Source organism: Phascolarctos cinereus, unplaced genomic scaffold (assembly GCF_003287225.1).
Source record: "Phascolarctos cinereus isolate Bilbo 61053 unplaced genomic scaffold, phaCin_HiC Scaffold_726;HRSCAF=1367, whole genome shotgun sequence".
In the NCBI taxonomy this organism is placed as follows: domain Eukaryota; kingdom Metazoa; phylum Chordata; class Mammalia; order Diprotodontia; family Phascolarctidae; genus Phascolarctos; species Phascolarctos cinereus.
The window spans coordinates 162,479,944-162,503,065 of record NW_027556098.1 but is presented as its reverse complement, the minus strand read 5'-3'; the positions used below and the strand labels follow the sequence as shown (position 1 = coordinate 162,503,065).

Below are 23,122 nucleotides of genomic sequence, written 5' to 3'. Positions count from 1 at the left end.
AAACTGATGTATTTATTTAAAAAAAGATTAAAGTTGAGATTCAAAGCTCTGGTGTAAGTCATATCAATTTATTTCAGAATGGAGCCCATTTCCTTGGTATCAACAATTTCCTTTAGTTTCCTTGTAGCTGCTCTCTTTGTGCTGGCCTTTAAAGAATTGTACATTTCAAAAAACAAACAAAGAAAAACAACAATTCAAGGCAATCCTGGGGAAGATCTTTACATTTATGTAAATATTTGTATTTGGTATCTGTCATTGAACTCACCCACTGTTTTGCTTTATTTTCCATTCATGAGCTAAATGGCTATTATTATTCTAGGATAATTTACAGAACATAGCCATAATAACTCTAATGTAGTTTTGTATATGAAGTTAACCAATTGCAAAGTACCATTGCAGAGAACACTAGGAAATATTATGTGTGCTTAAACTTAGTGACTAACAGTTGATATAGTTCTCAGTGTGGTATGAAGTTTAATTTGGGGTTTTCTCATTATATTCATTAATCAGCAATTTGTAAGTGCTGTGTAATTTCCTTCAGATGGGCATAATTTGCAATACCTTAAAGTTAAATTGATAACATGGAAAAAAACCACAAATTTGTAGAATTATGGGAAGTTTGGTAAGACTAAATTTATAAACCCTAAAATTAAAAAAAATCTAAAATAAATTATGACTAAGATTCAGATATAATTTTAATTATAGTTCTAACTGCAAAATGGGGATTATGGTTACATAAAAATAGATATTGAAGATCTGCATGATTTTATTTGGAGATGGGAAACTGTGTTTCTTGTATCCTACAGAATCAACATTCCAGTCATGCCATATTTGCATATTATCCAGCAGGAATAGGAAAATTCAGCTGAGTAATTAATTGAAATTTTTTTGTTGAGGTCAAATTGATAGTGGGGCATTCTTATATCTATGGGAAATGTAAATAAAGAATCCTGTGTCAAATGATAATTAAAACTAAATGAGTTTATAAGAGTCTGAAAAGTAGATCTATACCAATCTAACCTCTCTGAGATACAAAAATATGGACGACTGTAGGTGCAAGCTAACATATTAAAAGTCTATGAAAAATCATGTAAGAATTTCTTTACGCTCAATGTCATCGTTGTTTTCATCATCACTCTTTCGCAAGATCACAAGTGCTTGTGCCTTCCTACAGAGTTTTATGACTTGTTGTGACCTAAGTAATTTTTCACCTTGTGACCAACATTCTGGTAATAAGCCTCTCTGAACTTTCATATATTAGTCCTTAAATGATAATCTGTCACAATGCCATAAATGAAACCTTTCCAATTTGGTAAGACCCAGGACAGTTTACACTCTGTTGGCAAGAGTTTCAAGGACCAAATGTTGCCTCTACACACTATGAGAAGGCATTGGAGTAGGATTTTACTGGAAGCATATTTACAGGGAAAAAAAGGCAGTTCCAGGGTCAGAAGACATTTATTGAAGAAGTAGCAATATTCAGCAGAGACATGCAGAAGAAAGAGGATAAATATCATTTATCATATCATCGTATGTCATATCAAATATCATATCATAATCATTTTATTATACTGTAGTTAAAACAGTAGAGTCAGGAAACCCAAGTTTTTGTTTTCTTTCTATCTCTAATTAATTTCTAGATCTTGAACCAGTAATCTAAACTTTTTGGATCTCAGTATCCCCCTTTGGAAAATGAGAGTGGTTGAATGTATGTTTATCAAGATTTTAAAAATTCTATCATTTTATGAATTATTCAAATTTCACATTAAAAAACATTAAATATCAAGTTATCTTTTCTTTATGCATATTTTAGATTAATTATTTTGTGTATTTTATTAATTAGAAAAGATGTATTATATATGTATATTCATATATGTGATTATTTTTACATACCTGAAAGCTTTCGTATCTACATTCTTTGTTTAAAACCATAACAAAACTTCACCTTAAAAGAGACACACAAAGCATTGGAATTCAGAAGCTGTGTATCAGCGTGAGTTCACTAAAAAGGTCATACTGAGCTAACCACATTTTCTGTTTTCATATGGATATTAGACTAGTTCACCTAGGGAGTGTTGTATTTATAGCACATTTGGAATTCACTAAGGAATTTTTCAAAGTCTCTCATTTGTATGCTAGGTAGATTCATAGCTAGTTGAATAAAAGTATGCAAAGAATGCTCTTTAACAAATTGATCATTGCTATTAAAATTGATAAAATCCCAACTGGAAATGAAGAGATATAGAGTACCCTGTGAGCAGGGTGCAACACATTAAAAACAAGGAATAATACAAGAAAAGTAGAGTAAAGAATGTCTTCAAAGAAAGCTCTGGTCAGGAAAAAAAAAGATAGCCTGGTCAAGTATTGAGAATGAAGAACAATAAGTGACCAGCTGGCATGTGCTATTGTTATCCAAACAATGGGAGGACAATGTGAGAAAAGTTCCATGGTAAATTGGTGGAATGATATGGACTACAGTCCAACAGAATAGACAGACATGGATGGTGATATGCATCATTCAAAGGAATACCCCCAAAATGAAATCAGAAATGCATTTGAGTAATGGAGTTATAAGAAAGAGGTCCCTAGTTTGTATCACAAATTCTATCCTCCATCTTGTCCTAGTCAACATTTTGATCAGTGATTTAAATGAAGGGAAGGTATGCCAATCAAATTTGAGAAAGAATTTAATAAGAATAAATTCAATAGGAAAAAAAAGTAAAGTATTGCATCTAGACATAAAAAAAATGTCAATTTTATAAGTATGACACTGGGGAGGCATATACAACTATTCTGAAAAAATACCTGGGGGTTTTAGTGGACTGAATGCTAATGAGTCAGCCTTGTGATGTAGCAGTCCAAAAAAAAACCCTAATGTGATTATGGTCTGTGTAAAGAGGGACAGAGCTTCCAGGATTAAGGAGATGATAGAACAACTATAATCTGCTCTCTTAAGCTCTTACCTGAGGTATTTTCTTCAATTCTGGGCACCACAGTTTAAAAAGACATCTGATAAGCTAGAGACTGCCCAAAGGATAATAAACAAAATAAACAAAAGGGGGAAAGGCCTTGAGTCCATAATATATAAAGAACTATGAACCAGACCTGTGTAGCCTACAGGAAAGATGAAAGAAACTGAAGAAGGAATGATACATTTCTTCAAATATTTGAAGGGCTAGGTGTTTCAATGAGTAGACTGCCAGGCTTAAAGTCAGGAAAAGTCATCTTCCTGAGTTCAAGTACAGCCTCAGATACTTACCAGCTGTGTGACCCTGGGTAAGTCACTTAACCTTGTTTGCTTTAGTTTTCTCATCTATGAAATTGAACTGGACAAGGAAACTACAGTATATTTGTCAAGAAAACACAAAAATGGAGTCACAAAGAGTAGGGCATAACTGGAACAACTGATCAACAACAATGTGGAGAAAAAAATGACACTTGTTCTATTTGGCTCCAAAAGATAGACCAGAAACAATGTGAAAAAGTTTCAAAGAGGCCAATTTAGACCTAAATTTTATAAAAATTAAAGCTATTCCAAAATAAAACAGATGGCCTTAAGAGATGGTGGTTCCCCCCCCCTCCCCATGCCCTACTTTCACTTCTTGGAGATCTTTAGAAGGAGACTGGAAGACAATTTGTTGCCTACGTTACAGTTTGAGCTCCTTTCTTCAATGGGTTGACTTTGATGGCCATTAAGGTTACTTTTCACTCTCAAATTCTGTCATTCTTAAATGACAAAAACCTGAGAAAGATACCCAATGTTTAGTGTGATATAATTAGTGTTAAAGCAAATCTTGAATACTGGTGTGGTAGACCCAAACTGTCAAATAAAATATAACAGAGATAAACATGAAATTCAACTCTAAGATTCAAAAGATCTGTTGGACAAATACAGGATGAGAAAGATGTGATTTAATAGCACTTAATAAGTAAAGAGCACAATGCTTTTAAATAATTGAAATATTCACAAGGATCAGCAGTGTAGCATGATTACCAAAAAGGTTGATACCAACATCAATAAATTTACAATGCCCAGAATAATAGGGCTAATTATCCCAATGTGCTCTTCCATGGTTACTCCATACTAAGAATAATGTATTAATTTCTTGGGCATCACGTTTCATTTGGGATATTAATAAAAGTACCTACAGAATGATAATTGACCTCAACAACTTGTAATTTGAGGAATAATTAAAAGGACTTTTAATGCTTAGCTCAATAGAAAAAATAGAAATTTATAACAGTCATATACACATAGATATACATATATAATATGTGTATGTATGTTTACGGAACATGCTCATGGTCTTCAAATATCTGAAGGTCTGTCACCTAGAAGAGGGATTGCATTTATCCTCTATAGGTGCAAAGGGCAGAATGAGGACCAGTGAAAAGAGGGAACAGGGATACAGATTTTAGTTTAATATCAAGAAAAAAAATCTGCCATTTAAAACTTTACCTAATTGGAATAGATTACTTTTCATGTCAATGAGTTTTCCATTACTGGAAGTGCTCAAGTCAAGTTGGCTGATGTAAATATTATTTGAGATATTGTTGAAGGGTGTCATACATTGTGTGGGTCAGACAGATAGTTGACATGTGCATTTCATGGTTTTGAAAATAAAAGATTTAACTAATCATGTAGAAAAAACATTCTTTTAAAACTGTAAATAGAAATTATGAAAACATGTGTCAATTCATTTCATTAAATTTTCATTAAATACCTAATAGATTCAAGCACTATGCTAAGAACTAATGCTACAAAGATGGTTCCAAGCATTCAGGAGCTTACAATATAATGTTTAAGATTTGTTATCAAAATGAAGAATTACATGACTTTTTTTTAGAAAGACAGTCTTTCATTTTTTGTGTTTGGACAGGATGTTTCTTTGTGTACTTTGGCCATGAGGATGGGTTGTAGGCATTAGGGTTGTTTCTCTTCTTATTAAGACTCATAGTACTTATGTGGTTCCAGAGTTCCTATTAAGGCGATTAGGAGCTTTGAAGACATATGAAGTGGGTCCACAAAGCTAGTTTCTAAAATAGTTCATTTGCACTCATAATTAGTCACTGGATCTTTACTTAGAGGTATAGAAAATGTTTTAAATCTAACGCAGATATCAAGATGATTCATTTTAATATGGATGAAATCTTATTATTCCATGTCAAGCCCAGTCAAAATGCTTTCAAAAAAGCAAGTTGTTCGATTATCTGCTAATAAATTTCTCATAAATACTAACTTTGCTCATGATTGAAGGCAACCCCAACCATCCATTTCTATAGGGCCTCATTTTATAGCCTGCTGTACATTTCTTTCTCTTTTCCTTAGGGAGATGCATTAATAAAGCCTGGGTATGTGATGGAGATATCGACTGTGAAGATCAATCAGATGAGGATGATTGTGAAAGTTTCCTGTGTGGACCACCAAAATACCCTTGTGCTAATGACACATCCATCTGCTTGCAACCAGAGAAGCTTTGCAATGGAAGAAAAGATTGCCCTGATGGATCTGATGAAGGCGATCTCTGTGGTATTTTGTGGCTTTCATTTTTGCTTTGTTTTGTTTTTGCACATTATGTTTTCCTTTGAAATCAAAGCCTTTTTTGTTTGGCCACCACTGCTTAATATAATATGATATTGTTTCTCTAAATCATTTCTTTGTAATGAAGCTTTTAGCACTGAAAGCTGACAATTCATATTTCACACATTTTGTTTCTATAGAAGAGACTCTAAAAATAATTAGATTTCTAAGGAAGAAATGAGAAACTAATAAATGGCATCCTGATGAATTGGTATCCTAACCATTTGGGTGTCCTTTGTATGGAAAAAAATAGTCAAAATTAAATGTATTGTATGTGGTCAATGAATGGCCTAAAACAGGTGCTTGCATCTAGTTTTCATTTATCTATATGAAGGATGTTACAAATTTGACATCTTCTTCTGATTTAAACCATTTTTAAGAAAGACGTATCATTCTATAAGTACTGTTACATAATGAAACAACCTGGATAATGAATCATTCCTGATATTATTTAATTATATATAATCCTCCTTAAGTTTATGACATAAGTGGTGGCCTTACTTTATATTTTTCCTTTGTTTTGCTGTGGCTATTTTGAATGATCATTTCAATTGATGAATGTTGAGCTTTGTAATTAATTGTGTTTAATACTAAAGAGCTCCAGTGGAGGGGGGGAGAAACATTTCTTTCTCTGTGGGTAGATCAGAGAATTTCCGTGGAGATTAAAAAAAAAGTGCTATACAGATAACACTGAAGGTGACATACAGTACAGTAATGAAGAAGAGTTTACAGAATGATAATCATAATGACAAGCCTTGATACTGTGAGAATATAACTGTAGGGAATAATGAGGGTGTATGATTGGGGTTGAAGAGACAGCTAAGTAGAAGCCTGAAGTTATCATGGATTTTGATAACATTAATTGAGCAATGACAGAATGCTAAGTGATATACAATAAGGCTGTTATTCTTTTAAAATTTATATAATCTTGTCTCTTTTCTTCCACAGAGATCAAAGTTCTATAAAAGATCTTTGAAACAATGAGCACAATTATTTCAATTCCTTGGTTCAAAAGTTTTAAAAAATTTAGGCCCCCAAATAACAGCCCACAGTTTGATTAGATTTATATTATTGTCAGCTGCTCTTCTTGCATATTTTTGTCTGTTACCTAAAACAACTGATTCTAGAGTAAACTTTCCCTATTAACAAGTGACTTTGTCTTTATAAAGGCAATGAGGGAAGGTTTAGAATTAAAAAAAAATAACAAGTCATATGGATACCAAAATTATGTCAATTAAAGGGTAACAGAATTCTAGGAAATAAGCCAGGGACCCACTAACAAAACAAGTGAAGAGAGCAGGGAGATGAATAACAGGGCATGCTCATGATTTTCCCTCTTTATCTACAGGCTGTGGAATGTTAAGAAAAGACACGTATGAAGGCAGGAATTTCATGTCGCAGAAGTGGGTGATGAGACTGAGGATGGTTAGCCTGCAGAATAGGAGATTTAAATGGAATAGGATAGGTGTTTTCAAATACTTGAAAGACTATCACATGGAAGATTTCGACTTGTTCTTTTTGGCCCCAGAGAGTAGAAATAGGAACAATGAGAAGGAAGTGGACATGGGTAACTTACAAGGAGACGAATTTAGGATTGCTTTAAAGGAAAACTTTCTACTATTTATATTTACCCACAGTACTTAGTGATTGGCCAGTCTGGCTAGATAATGTACTGACCCCCCCCCCCTGCAATTTGAAGTCTTCATACAGTGGTGGGATTAATACTTGTTGAGTATGTGGTACTAAGTTATCGCTTCCAACTCTAAAATTGTGTGACTCTTGAGAAAGAGGGAATATTCCATGTGCCTCTTGGACCCATGGCTATGTCTGTTCCAAAAGCAAAGTCACTTTGAAGACATTCTTCAAAAAATTCTGCTGAGAAAAAAAGGATTTTTCCTCTCTGTAGATATCCATAGGTCAGTCACTTCCTTCTTCATCGTTAGGATGGAAATTCTAATGTATTAAAAATAAAATTAGAGACAGATAAAATCATAGGTAGCTTCACAAAGCCATGTTAGAGTATGGAGTCACAAATCATAAGACAAACAGTATTTTTAACAAAGACAAGAATAATTTTATTGAAGGGATGGACTTAAGTGATTTGGAGCACAAAGAGAAATGAGTTAGAGGAACCCAAAAGAAGTTTGACATGCAAGTACACTGTCTAAAAGTTTAAAAAATGTATTTTTAAAATAGGAGTAGTGTTTAATAACAGCTGTCAGGCAATGAAAAAAAGATGCGATATATTCTATGTAAATGTTAGGAATTAAATTTATTTGTTCAATTTGAGTTTTCAATGTAAAAATTCTTCTATATTTTAATTCTGCAGATAATATCAAAAAGTGACATTCACTACTAAAGAAACAGTCATGTTTGAAATGAGCTAAAAGAGCCTTGTAGCAATTTTATGTTGCCTGCTGGGCAGACTGACATTTCTTCACAGCAATTCTCATGGAAGAGAATGTCGATTGAGCTAAAATGGGGCAAATACTTTGAAATGACTGCTGTTTTGAAATGATGATGATTAGGGGCAAGCAAACATACTTGGTTGAACCCAGAAATGGACCTAATTTTTCTTCTAAAATCAAAGCATACTTGGATTGAATACCTAAAGAAAATTGTTAATGTGATCATTTTCCTTTACTTATTACTGTTGCTTCCTTTTAAAGGGAGAAGATAACAAAAGGAAAAATTGACTTACATAAAAGTAGGAAATGTAGAAAATTTTGTAAAAATACCTTATATTTACAGCTTGACTTTGAAAACCAGAGAAAGCTGAATGGACAAATATAGGATATTCTAATTAGTTGTAATCTTTAATCCAGTAACAAAATAATGTTGTTGTATCTCTCAATAGACAAAAATAAAAATTGTATAAGAAATCTTGAGCAATCCCAAAAAAGTAGTAAAAGGAAGAAATAAATGAGAAAGAAAAAGACAGAGAGAGATAGAGAGAGAGTCTTTTAGACATAAACAATGGCTTGGTCATATTGCAATTTAAGTATCTAATAGCAGATAGTTGCAATGAATGGTGAGTGCTTTTCTGTAGTATAGAAATAGTATCTTGGAATATACCTATTTTAGAATGTGTTCAGGATGGGTTCCTATACAATCAGTCATACTGACTACAGTAACAATATCATTAATTGTTCAAATCATGCAAAACAAAGAAGCAATTATTTTCAAAAACTGTGTTTATTCACAGCTTCTGAATGCCCACTGTGTGCAATGCATTAAACTAGTAGATCAGGGTCTCTACAACCAGTGAGGGACAGCCTCATTTACTATATCATATGTTGACTCTTCAGGAAGCCAGCTATGTAAAGGCTGCAATTTAGGACTATTTTGATCCCTATAATGTTGAAGTTATACAGCAAAGAGGTTCTGCTCAACATTTTTTCCCGCACAACCACAAATGGCAAAATGATGAGCTTACTTTACCTCTGCAGGCTTTACCAATCCACCTTCCAAAGCCATAAAGAGGAAAATCTTTTTCTCGGTTCATTCTTAAGGGACTCAGATTTTCTCCTCAAATTTCCCCTGACCTACTCTACCCCATAAGCCAATAGGCTTATTTCCTATATAACTTTATACTATCTCAGGTTCCAAATTATTTATTATAGAACTGGGCTTAATGGGTAGTGATTACCAGATGGAGATTGATTACCATTCTTATTAATTTTGTTTCTCCTGTCTTGAAGATGAATGTTCTCTGAACAATGGAGGCTGTAGCAACCACTGTTCTGTTGTTCCTGGGAGAGGAATTGTGTGTTCATGCCCATCAGGATTGCAACTCAACCCTGATAATAAAACATGTGAAATTGTGGATTATTGTGGCAAACACCTTAAGTGTAGTCAAGTATGTGAACAACACAAACATTCAGTCAAGTGCTCATGTTATGAAGGTTGGAAACTAAATATGGATGGTGAAAGTTGTACTAGTATTGGTAAGTAGATTTGTGCATTTTACTTTATTTTATTTTATTTTATCTTGTATATTTTTGTTTTATTTTAAAGGTAAACCTGGAAAGTCAGTTAACCTCTCCCACAGTCAGTTTCTTCATCTGTAAAAATGAGGGTGGGGATAGACTTAGTGGCCTCCAAGGTCCCTTGTAGTTTTAAATGTATGGTCTCATAAACCCAAATTTTGTATAACTACAGTTAGCAAAGCAAAAATAAATATTGAAAGAAATTTGAGATAAATAATATAATTTGTCTTTGTATCCCTAGTACTTTAGCACAATGCCTACCTAGCACGTAATTGGTACTTAATACATATATGTTAACTGTTGACTGACAGGCTTTAATCTTCCCTCCAGAATCAGATTCCAAAATCATTAGCACTATTCCCTCCCTATTTCAATCCATTTTACTCCACAAAGAGAATCATCTTTCTCAAATTTCACTTTTGGTATGTCATACTCTTCATGAAAAGTCTCAAATGCGTATACATTGTCTGAAAAATGAAGTCTAGTTTCACAACCTGACAGTCATGGCCAACCATAATCTGTGATTTTTTTTTCTGTCCAAACTTAATCTCTTCTCTAATGCAGCACAAACAATCCAGGAAGGCTGAGCTCCTGAAAATGTCATGTATTTTATCAAATTTATTCCAAATTCAAAGCCTTTTGTTCATGCTCTTCTTTCTGTCTAAAACATATTCAAATTTTGCCCATTCTACAAAGTCCTGTTTGTCTTTCCTTTCTCATGAAAATCTTCCGTAACCATTTCAACCTGTATTTCCTTCTTCTCTCAACACCAGAAGTATTTATTGGATGTATTACTCATTTTGGTACTTAATAATTTCTTACCTCAATTAAATCATATTTCATGCTTTGTCTCCAGAATACAAGTGTAAATTACTGGTGCAAGGGCCTTTTTTTTGCATTGTCCCCATAGTCCAACAGTTTGAACAAAAGGCATATAAGTAATTACTTAAATATCACACAACATTAAATTACATTTATTAATATTTTAAAACAAAAGTTATTTTTGCTTTTCATTCTAGTCATGAAGCTTGAAATTTTGGAGGCATAAATTTGGCAGATATTTATATCACCTTTTCTCCCATAAGACCCTTTTGTAGACTACTGATGTGAGAAGCTGGAACAATAAAATATATCAGCAATTTGTCTCGCTGATATTATACATTTCATTCACATACATGTTCAAAGTCAAATTTCTATAGACTAAATTTTTACCTCAGAGACAATTTTTGTCCCTGTCCCCAGCCAGAATTTAGCTACGTATCTGATTTTTGGATAGAGATGCCAAAATGATTGAACTTCTTCAGAGTCATTTCATACTCTATGGGAATTAAAAACTTAAGCACATTATTGAAATCATTCAACATTTGAAAATAAGTGACTGATTGTTGAGAAAAGCTCTTTAATGGATTCACCTCTCCTGTTCCTAGTTCTGAATATAACAGTAGTAATATGTCATTTTCCTGTTTCAAAGCAGCAATATTTCATATGTGGTTTAGGTTTTATTTACAGAACAGCATCTTTAAAGGGCTAGACAATACCTTAAATTCATTTCCCAATAAACATGATGCTAACAATAACCATATAATCCACATATCCCCTTCTGAATTTCATTGAGCACACTTCATACGACCAAACTTTTCACTAGTTTAATGATGTTATCAAAAAATAAAATCTTGAAAGTCACTAAAACACAAAGGAACAAAAAAAAGCCTCTCCTTATAAGTACAGAAAGTCAACTGAATCATAAAACAGGTTCCTCTGTCCCTGAGTGGCTTGAAGAGACTTAGCTGACTAACCAACAATGTTAGACATCAGAAGTAAGAGGGGTTTTGTTGTCATTGTTAAAGGTGAAATTTAACCTTACACAACAAAGGAAAAAAGTGAATAGTGAATCTTATGATGTTCTTTTGTAATAACTAGATGACATTTCTTTATTATAACTAGGCAATGTAATTATTGATTTAATTCACTCATTTCCCACCATACCGCCTTTTGGGGGCGAGGGGGGGGGATGACCTGCTATAGTGAGCTCTGGGTGAAGAAGATGCCTCTGTTCATGTAGATGATCAGCTGTTGTGCCTCTTACAAAATTAGATAGTTGGTTGGGGACACAGATTAAATGGAAACCAATATATATTAGATTGTGTGTCCTATAAAAGTGTATTTTATCTGTAGTCATTCCCTGCAATTTTTTCTGCCAAAGAGAAAATCCTTAAAATTATTAATAATAAATGTCTGTATTACATCATATGTATGTACTTAGAGACAGACCCTATGGAATTTGTAAACTTTTGCTTCTCTTGCTCATTCTCATTTTCAAATTTATTTTTGTTTTTAATAAAATTTTATTGCAAATGTGTGTTTTATTTCCAGTATATACTAGAGAACCACAGAGAACCATAAATAAAATAAATAAAAATGGAGAAGGGAGTTCAACAAAACTCTCCAACCCTGGACATATTTTACTCTTTTTACTCTTTTATTCATGTCCTTCAGCATATCTTCCAAAATTTTCAGCTCTCACTGAAAGGTGTGATCTCTGTGTTTATTTATTTTACTTCTGCTGGTCACTCTTGGCTTTTATTTTTGGAAAAGAAACAAAAAAAATTTTTAAGCTTCAAATCAAATAACCACTTTTTTCATTTTCCCCCTTTTCTCTTCCCTAATTATCTCATTCTTCTTTCTACTTTTTTCTCCATTTATTGCCATCATTTTCACTTTCACCTCTTCCCTTTTAAAAGTCCCTTTGGGCTAGTTTCTGACCCATCATTCGAATTAATAAGTAACACATTTATGTTGTTACTTAAAGTTCATGAATTCTTCTTGCACAATAGCTCAAAAATTTAGGTCATCTATATATTATTAACCTCATTTTACAGATCAGAAAATTCAGTCTTAGAGAAGTAAAGTGATATATTCAGGGTAACACAGCAATTAACTCTTGGAATTAGGATTCACACCTCCATCTCCCCTGACTCCAAGTCCAGTGCTCTTTCTATGATTCTCTATCACCTTTCATTGAAACTAATATGTCTAATGTCATTTGTGATTTCCTAGATAAATCAAGTAGTTTTTCCTTTGATGTCATTCTTTTCCACCTCCTGACTACAATTCTTTTATGCTATTGGTCACTTCCCTCTTAAAACTCCTTCCTTAACTTCCACAACAACATCTTTTTTCATTTCTTTAATTTTTAAAAATTAAACATCACACTACATGAGAATTTACATAGACAATACAGAACAGAAGAAGACTGTGCATGAAACCATGAATCTCTTTAAATAGGACTTGTTTACATAACAATGTATTTTCCTGGTTCTCTATTGAACTTGTTATTTTCCTCAGTTTTGCTTCAGTCAGGCTACTTGTGATTTCTATTTCCCCAAGATGTTCTCTTATTTGCACTTCTCCCCATAACTTCTTTCCCTTACTTCCTTTTCTTTATGTTCTCTTTCCCTCACAACAGTTTTCTACTTTTTCTTAATATTCAACTGTTCTGGTTCCTAACAGAGATTAATAGAGTAAGTATAGTGTAACACAACACTGGCATAACAGGTAGAATTCAGGAAGAAATTTAAAAGAGTGATAACCACAAAAATCATCTTTGGGAAATACTGAGGCAGTCATCAAACCCCACAGAATACATAGGTTTGGTAGACATCTAAATAGCTCATCTCGTCCCTTACTTTTTGCTCAACATGGCCCATATTTGGTAATAAACAAATCATAGAATTTTACATCTTACAAGGATATTAGAGATTACTTGGTGTAACATCTTTCATTTTATACATGGGGAAACTGAGGCCTAGAGAGCTTAAATGAATTGTAGCCAGTTGTTTTTAATCGTTGTTCAATAGTTCAATCATGTCCAACTCTTCATGACCAGGAGGAGCATAGCACACCAATGCTGTCCATGGAGTTTTCTTGGCAAAGATATTAGAGTGGTTTGACATTTTTTTTTCCTTCTCCAATGGATTAATGAAAACAGGTTAAGTGACTTACCCAAGGTCACATAGCTAGCAAGTGTCTAAGGGCAGATTTGAACTCAAGTTTTCCTGACTCCAAGCCTAGCACTCTACCAATGGATTCTTCTAGCCGTAAATGTAGCCAAGTACAATTTAGCAAACATGAAATGCCCACTATGTCCAAAGTATTGTGTAAGCGCTAGAGATATGAAGAAAGAGAAAAATAAAACAAACGCATCTTTAAGGGATTTACATTCTACTTGGGAGTAAGGGTTACAAAATGTAATTATCAGGCAAATAAACAAATACAAAATAACATTTTAAAGAAGAGAGCCAGATCTAGAGCTTACACCTCCCAATTTCCAATTTAAGGCTCTTTTTAAGAAAAAATTCATGATGCATTGTAACATTTCCTTTTTCATAGCTCTGAGGGGATAGAGAAAGTAAATGATATTAAGCTAGAGTAGAGTTGGCCTACTTAGCACTTAAATATTCAAACAGAAAATAAATTAGAAATATGTATTATGGAAAACATGGAATAATAAAATTGGTGAAAGTGTGGAGTAACAAAAGTATAATGTATTATTTGTAATAAATAACAATAATAATAAACCAGTGGCACTATTATTTGTAATAAATAATAATAATAATGAACCGGTGGCACTTTGTATAGAAATAGCTATTCAAATACATTGCCAAGGTGCCCTGGGAGAAGTTTGGAGGAATCTTTGCCTCAGCAAGATATCTCATCTATTGTTTTCATAGTCTTATTCATAAAAGTCATTAATAAAGCATATATATTAAAAATAGAAAATATCTAGGAAGTCTAATAGTAGATTGAGGATAAGACTACTAGGTCTTCCATATAGAATAAAGTCACAAAGCAGTCAATTGATGGATATACTACATTTTCAAACACAAATCTCCTCACTGAGAAAATGCAAATTATGGCCTTTTGGGATTTGTACTTATAATATCAGATAGAATATTCTGAAGCACATAATTCTCAAGTCACTTCTATGTTAAGAAGGTAATTGTGCATATTGTGATGGTTTGGGGTGTTTAAGTTCAATGACTGATGAGGAGTAGATACACTGAAAAAGCACTGGAAGTAAAAATTGATATCTGGTTCAGAATGCCACTGACATTCATGTCAGATTGAGTTCAGCTATTGTCCCCCAAGAAAAATATATCCAGTTCTATTAAAATTAAAATAAACCAGTAAATTGTTATTCTCCCACTCTAGTCCTTTCTCCTGTCCTTTCTATGCACATTTAAGTACATTATATTGATTCTTTTTGTGATTACGTGCCAATGATGTTTAACATCCTTCTCTTCCAGATGAAACCCTCCCTTATGGCCAAAAATAAATTAGCAAAAACAAATATGGTACAATTGCACCAGTCACTTAACATGTCTCTGCCTCAGTTGCCTCACCTGTAAAATTAGAAGGTTGTCTTAAAATACTTTCCAGCTCAAAATCTATGTCTATGTCTGGAAATGCATATACTTTTATGTGTGATAGGACTTGTAATTTCATAGGTTTTGGAAACTCTTTGGTGAGAAAACACCCTGTACCCATGAATATAAACAACTGTTCTTCAAATTCTAGCAGACTTCTTAACTAGTATCCACAGAGTGGACCAGGAAGTCTGTGAATAGACTTCAGAGGGTCCTGGGATTTGGATAGGAAAAAAATTACATCTTTATTTCAATATAAATTATTTCTCTGTAATTCTGTGTTTTATTTTATGCATTTAAAAGCATTATTCTGAGAAGAGGCACATAGGTTTCACCAGATCACAAAAAGGATACTTCACACACACACACATACACAAAATTAAATATCCCTCTATTAGAGATATATCAGAGGATGTTGAATGTTTAAGATCATACCTAGGGTCCCAGGGTCATGCAGATGATATATGTAAGAGATAGGACTTTAAGCTAAATTTCTTTGAGTCTCAGGTTGTCTAGCTATATATGAAAGCTGATTCACTGTCAATATTCATTGGCTATTTATCAAGTAAGCAATAGACTTTAATCTCCTTGAGGACAGGAATTGTTTTGATTTTTGTTTTAACATACCTAGAGCCTACCATGGTATGTTGTATGTGATGGGAGGTTAATACATGATTATTAAATTGAAGCATTTCTGGTTCAGTATATTACATTTATAAGATTTCATTTTGTAAAAGGAGGAATTTAGAGAATAAGGAATTCAGATACTTGATCTTTACGTTTTTCTACTAACCTTTTATATGTTCATTAATCTTAATACACTGCACCCCCAAAGTAAAAGTAATCATTTCAACAAATCATAGAATCTTAAAACAAGAAGAGACTTAGAAAGGTTCCTTAATGCAAGATTAAAGAATGTGTGAATTTCTATGAATCTTAAGCATTGAAAAATTGGTTTATCATGCATCATAAAATCAAGATCAATAGATATGTATTAATTTCCAATCAGTACCACAATCCATCACAGCTGGCAACACTACCACCCTGATTGATCTTTGCTCAGAGCCAATGGAGTTTTGCTTCTTAACTTAATTATTTGCTTTTAGAACACACTTGGACCCCTTCAGACTGAATTTTCTCTTAGAAGATGAAAAATTTTAGCAACTGCCTATCTCCAAGACACTGCTATGGTTGCAAATTTGAAGCATTTTGAGCTCCCCCAGAGTCAGGAGAAAATGTGATTTCACTCTTAACACATCAATCACAACAAAGAAACCATCTTCATCATAAAATTTCATTAAGTAGCTCCTGACAGTACTGCTTACTATAAAACTTGTGGGAAAGATGGTGTTCCTCAATAGGGAGATAATGTAGCACCCCCCTTTTAAAAGTATGTGTGTGTATTAAAGTGTATATATGTTGTCTATGTGTGTATCTACATGCATATACATATATGTATGCATGTATGCGCACACACATATATGTATATGTATGTATAGCTTCAAAGCATTGAGATAAGCTGGCCAAACATTCAGCCTTTCTAATCTTAATGATGTCAACCAATACACAGGCAATAATCTCAGTTTATGATGGGGAACCCTGTGCTGCCTTAGACCAGTTTTTGACAATGTTGAGTGTGTACAATACATCATTCTGTAGAGGTAACTGCTTATTCCAGCGATAAGGATTTATTATTCTGAAACATTAAGGCAGAATATAGTGGATTGCCAGACCTGGTTTGCTTTTAGTTTTTCCTTGGGGACTTAAAATATTTAACTAGCCAATGAGAAGTTTTATCACCTAACAAAGCTTCTGCTTTTAGTTTTTATGAGATTTCAATCCTACAGGCTTTCCCTTACTTTATTTTATTTCTATTTTCCTCAGGATTTCTTTGAACATTACAGTTTATTAACACACTAGTTAGCTCCTTGAGGGGAGGCACTGTGCCTTATCCTTTAGCTGTACTTCCCATAGTATCTAGACATTCAACAAATGCCTGTTTAATTGTTGTACCTCACAAAGGAATTTAAAGCCAAAAATGTTTACCTGGATTTGTAAAAAAACAAAACAAAATTAGGACAGCAAGAGAACTGTAGAAGCTCCCCTGAGATTAACACAAATAGACCATGGTCTATCTTATACATAATTAGTCATGAATGTTAAATCTGAGAGGAAGTGTTCTGTAATACAAAGAGAAATGAGCCTTGAAACTGGAATAGCATACCAAGTCCTTCCTCTGACAAAGTATACTAAGTGATTATGGATGATTCACATAGCTTCAAAATATGTTGGTCAAGACTCTAAGACTATAAATTATAGGCGACTTTCCTCTCTGCATAGGCAAACAGTGAATTTCCCATACCAATAAAATCACAGAAATTGAATCCTTCTCTCCAAACCCTAAGCTAAACCTAAATAATGAAGAATTTAGTAGTCACTCATAAAACTTTTGCTTTTAATTCATTTTCTTGATGCACATCATTCTATATGCATATGTTCATATACGTGCACAAATATAAAACATATATATATATACATATATATGTATATATGCATGCATGATATATCCTTCTCCCACTTAATTTATTGAAGCAGATTGTAGATTTTTTAAAAGTAGATGAAATATTTTAAGTGAAATTTTCAGTTAAATTAAACCCCAAAATTATATCTGAAGAAAACTTTAGGAAAGAGAAGGAATAAATGTTTGCAGGCCCCTGAGGTTACACCACTTGGACAATAGCTTTGGCTATAGATTTTCTGACAACAAGCAAAAATGGGAACTTCTTGGATTGCGCAGCTTTTGTTTTTTGAACATAAAAAAGCATATGCGTTCAAGAGACCAAGTTTCTTTTTTATCTTCTTAGTAGATATTCTGAAACCTAAGTTTTTCAAGTTCTTCTTAAATTGTGGATTAAAAGAATATCTCCTTTCATGAAAAGAAATGGTAGAATAAGTTACATGTATATTTTAAAAGGGGCATTTCTCTCTAAAACTGTTCCTTCCCATTTACTAGAATATCTTAGTATTTTTAAAACATTTCTATTAAAATACATTTAATTTCAGATCCCTTTGAAGCATTCATCATTTTTTCTATACGACATGAAATCAGAAGGATTGATCTTCACAAGAGAGACTACAGTCTGCTTGTTCCTGGATTAAGAAACACAATAGCCCTTGATTTTCACTTCAATCAGAGCTTACTTTATTGGACAGATGTTGTGGAAGACAGAATTTACAGAGGCAAACTTTCGGAAAGTGGAGGTATGAATTTTGTTTTACTTTTCAGGTAACTTTATTGTACCAAAGTAATACCATCAGGAGATAATTTCTAATAAAGTGTTGGCCCCTCACATAAATTGTACAAGAGCTACTGGCAATGATTTTGGTTTCCATTCCCAGGAAATCGAGCATTTGTTTTTCATACTATTTTGGAGGAAGTAGGTGCCACACCAGCTAGAGCACTATACATGAAGTCAGGATAACCTGAGTTCAAGTCCTGCATCAGCTGGGGTATCCTATACAAGTCATGATCTCTCTCTACCTTAGTTTCCTAGACAAGAGAAATGAAGGAAAGCACTTTAAAATGAAAAACCAATAGATATATGGAGTAGGCATGTGGTCCAGGGTTTTATATGAATGAGGAATGGAGATAATAATGGCACCTACATCATAGGTTTGTTTTGAAGATCAAATGAGATCATTACTGTAGAGTGCTTTGCAAAGTTGAAGTTGTATGTAAATGTTAGTTGTTATTTTATGCAATGGGTTTATCTATATCGGAAAGGCAGAAGTATATTAATATATATGTGTGTATAATCACATACCCACATACATACACATACACACAAACACATACATCTATACAGAAAAAATATATATTGTCTTCCATATGACAGTGGCTGCATTGTTTTTCAAGTTAAAATAATTTGCTTTATGGTTTTCTACCAATTATAAATTTAGTCAAATAGCATAACTGAAAACAAACCAATAAAAGTACTAGTGTGAAGAACATTCCACTCTCTTTCTTTTTCTTCTTTCTGTTTTCGCATGATTAGTTCATAAGAAGGTCCTCAATGGTAAGTATAAAACATTTCTGCCCAAATTAAAATTATTTCCTTTCCTTAGGTTTGGATAACCACCTAAGTGCATTTCAAGTTTTTTTTTCTTTTTAACTTTCAAGTTGTTAATTACTTTGAAAGTCACTTCTGTAATTTATGAAAAGTGGCCATGTCAAAACTTTACTCTTCAGTATAATTGTAGTCTGGTTATTTGGCACCAGGAGGAAATAATTCAAAGTGATACAGTGGAAGATGTTATAGGGTCAATCATCAACCCTCCATCTCTCCCCCCCCCACCAAATACTTAGTAATATAATCAAATGTGAACAGCATTATTTCATTTGGCTTAAGTTTCCAAAATTAAGGCCTTGGGGAAAACAGTGAAGTATTAGAAAATAAGAACATTGCTTAAAATGTATAACCGTTATAATATATAAACTTTTTTTTTGACTATTAATAGCTTATTCTATGCATTGCTACTATTTGCATCACAAAATACCAGGAGGGCTGGTCAAAACTTTATGTATTACTTAAAGAATATGATTCTTAGTTTCTTTTTGTTGAGAATAAAATAATGGTATTTTTCCTGACATATTTGATTTGACATGAATGGTAGGTAGATGCCAGGTAGTTAAAATTCTGATTTATGGAAGACTAATTAAAATTGTCTTCTTGTGCTTCCTATACTTTCACTTTGTAAGGTTTGCAAGTAAGCCAAATGGTAGTAAATTTTATGGGTAAATAACCACTGTTTTCAAGATTTCTGTAAAAAAACTTTTTTTTTGGATTTGATTTTGTCAGAAAACATCATTAATGATACCCCTTTATCAGCCTCAATATGTCAATTAACCTCTCTGTAATTTAAATACTCCATTCCACCAGAATTAGTACAGATGACAAATTTGAAGGGAAACATTAGAAATACCATCTTTTTTAGAACTTTCAACTGACATATAACCCAGTATTTTTATGCTCCAAAAATTTTTGCTATCTGTGGAATATTTCCATGAAATCATTTCTTAAGTCAAACTAAGGCTAATTTAATATGTCTCTTTAATCATGTATCTTAGGCTGTAGGTAGTTTAAAAAAAAAAGTCAGTCCTGTAATCAAACCTACAGGAAAAGTACCATGAATAAGAAATTTAGGTTCATAAGTTTTACATCTATAGTCAGCTTTTTATCATCTCAGATAACAAAAGCAAAGCTTAGCCCATAGTTTCAATAATACTCCAGTCTTTAAAAGCTCAAGTGATTGATATATGGTTTTCCTCAATTCCCTGGCCTTATCATGATAAAGGTTAATATCTTACATACAGAGTTATAATTTTTATTTTTTATGTCCAGAATAAGTTCAGATAGTGTCAAAGGTTACAGGGAACAATCTACTCTAAGTACAGTAATGCCAGAGAGAAGGAGAATGGCCCATTTCCCAGAGAATCTGGCACATTTCCGTATAGTCAAATAAAAGTCAGTGGTCTCCAACTTATCAACACATGTAAGTTAGCCAAGTAATGCAGCTGTGGAGGAAAGTGGGCCCTGGGAAAGGATTCTCATGATTATGGAGCATTGGAAGTAGCATCTTAAGGAAGGAAAAAAAAAAGAAGAGGAGCAGTTTCACTATACGTTGAAGGCAGTGTAGTTGAGGATGAATGACAGACCAGAGGATAGAGGTCAAGACCAAGAATGGTACTGTCCCATTCTCTCCCACTGCCCCAACACACACACACACACACACACCACACACACACACACACACACAGAGATGTTAGCACTCTGGAAGGAAACACTGTTCTCTTTATGGCTCCACTAATGAGCACTTAAAAAAAAAAAAAAGGTATTCCATACCAAGAGACAAGAAGGTGGAAAACAGAGGCTTGGTTAACCCACTATCTTTCCTTAAGTGATTAAAATCAGGGCACATTATTTTGTCAGAAAAGAATAATCCAATACACATATATCACCATTTGACAGAAGTGTTTTTTAGATACTACATTAACTGTAACTGTCATTTCGGTTACAAGTTGCCTCATCTTTTCTCAGTAAAATAGGGAGTTGTTTGTCCTACACAACTGACCATAGTTCAATAAGACATTTTCCTTTTCTTGATTCAGATCATAAATAAAACTTGCCTTTTTTCTTTTCTTTTCTTTTTTGTAGGTGTAGGAGCAATTGAAGTGGTGGTAGAACATGGCCTAGCTACACCAGAAGGTCTGACAGTAGACTGGATAGCAGGAAACATCTATTGGATAGATAGCAATTTGGACCAAATTGAAGTCGCCAAATTAGATGGCACCCTGAGAACAACACTGATAGCAGGTGCTATGGAGCATCCGAGAGCTATTGCTTTGGATCCAAGATATGGGTAAAGAAACTTTACTTTTCTCATCATGTATTTTTTTTTTCAATTATGGCTACATTTCACATTGGAAAGGGACGTGGATTTATCAACAGTGGTCTTAGGCCTGACTCTTAGATCTATTATTTACTATCTTTATGATCATAAAAGTCACTTCATCTCAATTGGTCTCAAACTTTCTCTTCTACAGAACAAGAGGATTGTGCCAAATAACCTCTTAGCTCTCTACTTTTAAATCTCTGATTGAATTAATTAAGGCATTTCACTTAAATAAACTCTACCTTAAAGTAATTCATTTTAAGCCATTCTGTGCAAATTATGAGTTGATGGAGTTAATTGATTTAAAAAATCCAGTAGTTTGATACATGATTTTGGTTTTCCAGGGTTCTTTGGTTTGGTTCTTTAAGTGGAAAGTAACATATTTATTTAGTCTGGTTTTGGATATTAGTCATTTTGGAAGCTGCATCAACTCTTTCTGACAGGAATATATAATGAACTTCAATCTACCCTGCCAGAGAGGGACTGTAATTGTTTTCTAATGGTTAAAAACAATAGGACCAGCCTTTGTGTTAAATAGGCACTGATGTTAAATAAGTAGTCCTTTATAGTTTCTATGCATATCTTAAAAGAAAATTTTAGAATTAAAATTGAAATAGTCCAAGTCAATAGACTTTGACAATTGGGACTTTCTAGAAGCAAAGAAAACAAATGTTTCCCTAGAACTGGGGAGGCAAATTTTACTGCAGAGAGTTAAGAGGTTAACCGTTGCTATTCATTTTTCCAGGAAACAAGTCTACCCAGGAAATATTTTTAAGTCCTTGTAAGTCTTAAGTCACCACAAGGAAAACAAGACTTTTTTTTTAATGGAAGGAAGGCAGGGGAGGCAGGTCAAAGAACATGTTTCTTTTTCAGTTTTCTGTCATTCTCTCTGCTCTTTTTTTGAAGGAGGGCATCTTCTCTGGCTCCCCATGTTTGTGTGTGTGTGTGTGTGTGTGTGTGTGTGTGTGTGTGTGTGTGCGCGCGCGTGTGCGCGCACAAGTGTACGTGCACATGCATGTATGTTTTTCAGGTTTATAGGACTGATTGTATTTGGTTAGAGGAAATGAAAACTCAGATAAAGCAGGCAAAAGCATAAAAAAAATAAAATGAGGCAGATCATGAGTAAAATGAGCGCATTTTCTCTAGCCCATTTTCCCACTCTAATCTTCCATCTCTGGTTGGGATGAATGAACTAGGAGATATGTTCTCTTCTCTGCCTTCAGGCACAAGGTAGTATAGAGAATATCAGTTGGCAAGAGACACCTCACACTCCACTGAAGAATAGTTCAGAAGAAACAGGGTAGGCTACACTATCCTCTGGAGCTGCCTTCTCTCACTGTCAGAAGGATTGAGTTCCAAATTCTCTCCCTCCCTCCCACAGCTTCCCAACCTATTAAAGAAGCAAGAAATATATTAATTTTATATGTGAAATCATGAAAAACCTATTTCCAAATTGTCCCTGTTGCAAAAACAAAACAAGACAAGAAAATTAAAGAAAGTAAAAGTACTTTTCAGTCTGCCTTCAGAGTACCTGAGTTCTCTCTCTAGAGGTGGATAACATTTTTCATCATGGGTTCTTTGGAATTGTCTTGGATTATTTCTTGATTAGAGTAGCTAGATCTTTTTTGCAGTTGATCATTGTTAGAATATTGCTATTGCTATGTACAATATTC

The 23,122-nt window shown here is 33.5% G+C and overlaps 1 protein-coding gene across 1 annotated transcript in view; it reads left to right on the top strand.

Moving 5' to 3' along the window:
* Nucleotides 1-23,122, top strand: part of LRP1B (LDL receptor related protein 1B) — a 2,172,360-nt gene that overhangs the window by 1,365,098 nt on the left and 784,140 nt on the right. The window contains 4 exon segments of the mRNA XM_020984719.1: nt 5,330-5,530; nt 9,283-9,528; nt 18,060-18,257; nt 21,212-21,416. Coding sequence (XP_020840378.1) covers nt 5,330-5,530; nt 9,283-9,528; nt 18,060-18,257; nt 21,212-21,416 — 850 coding nt within the window.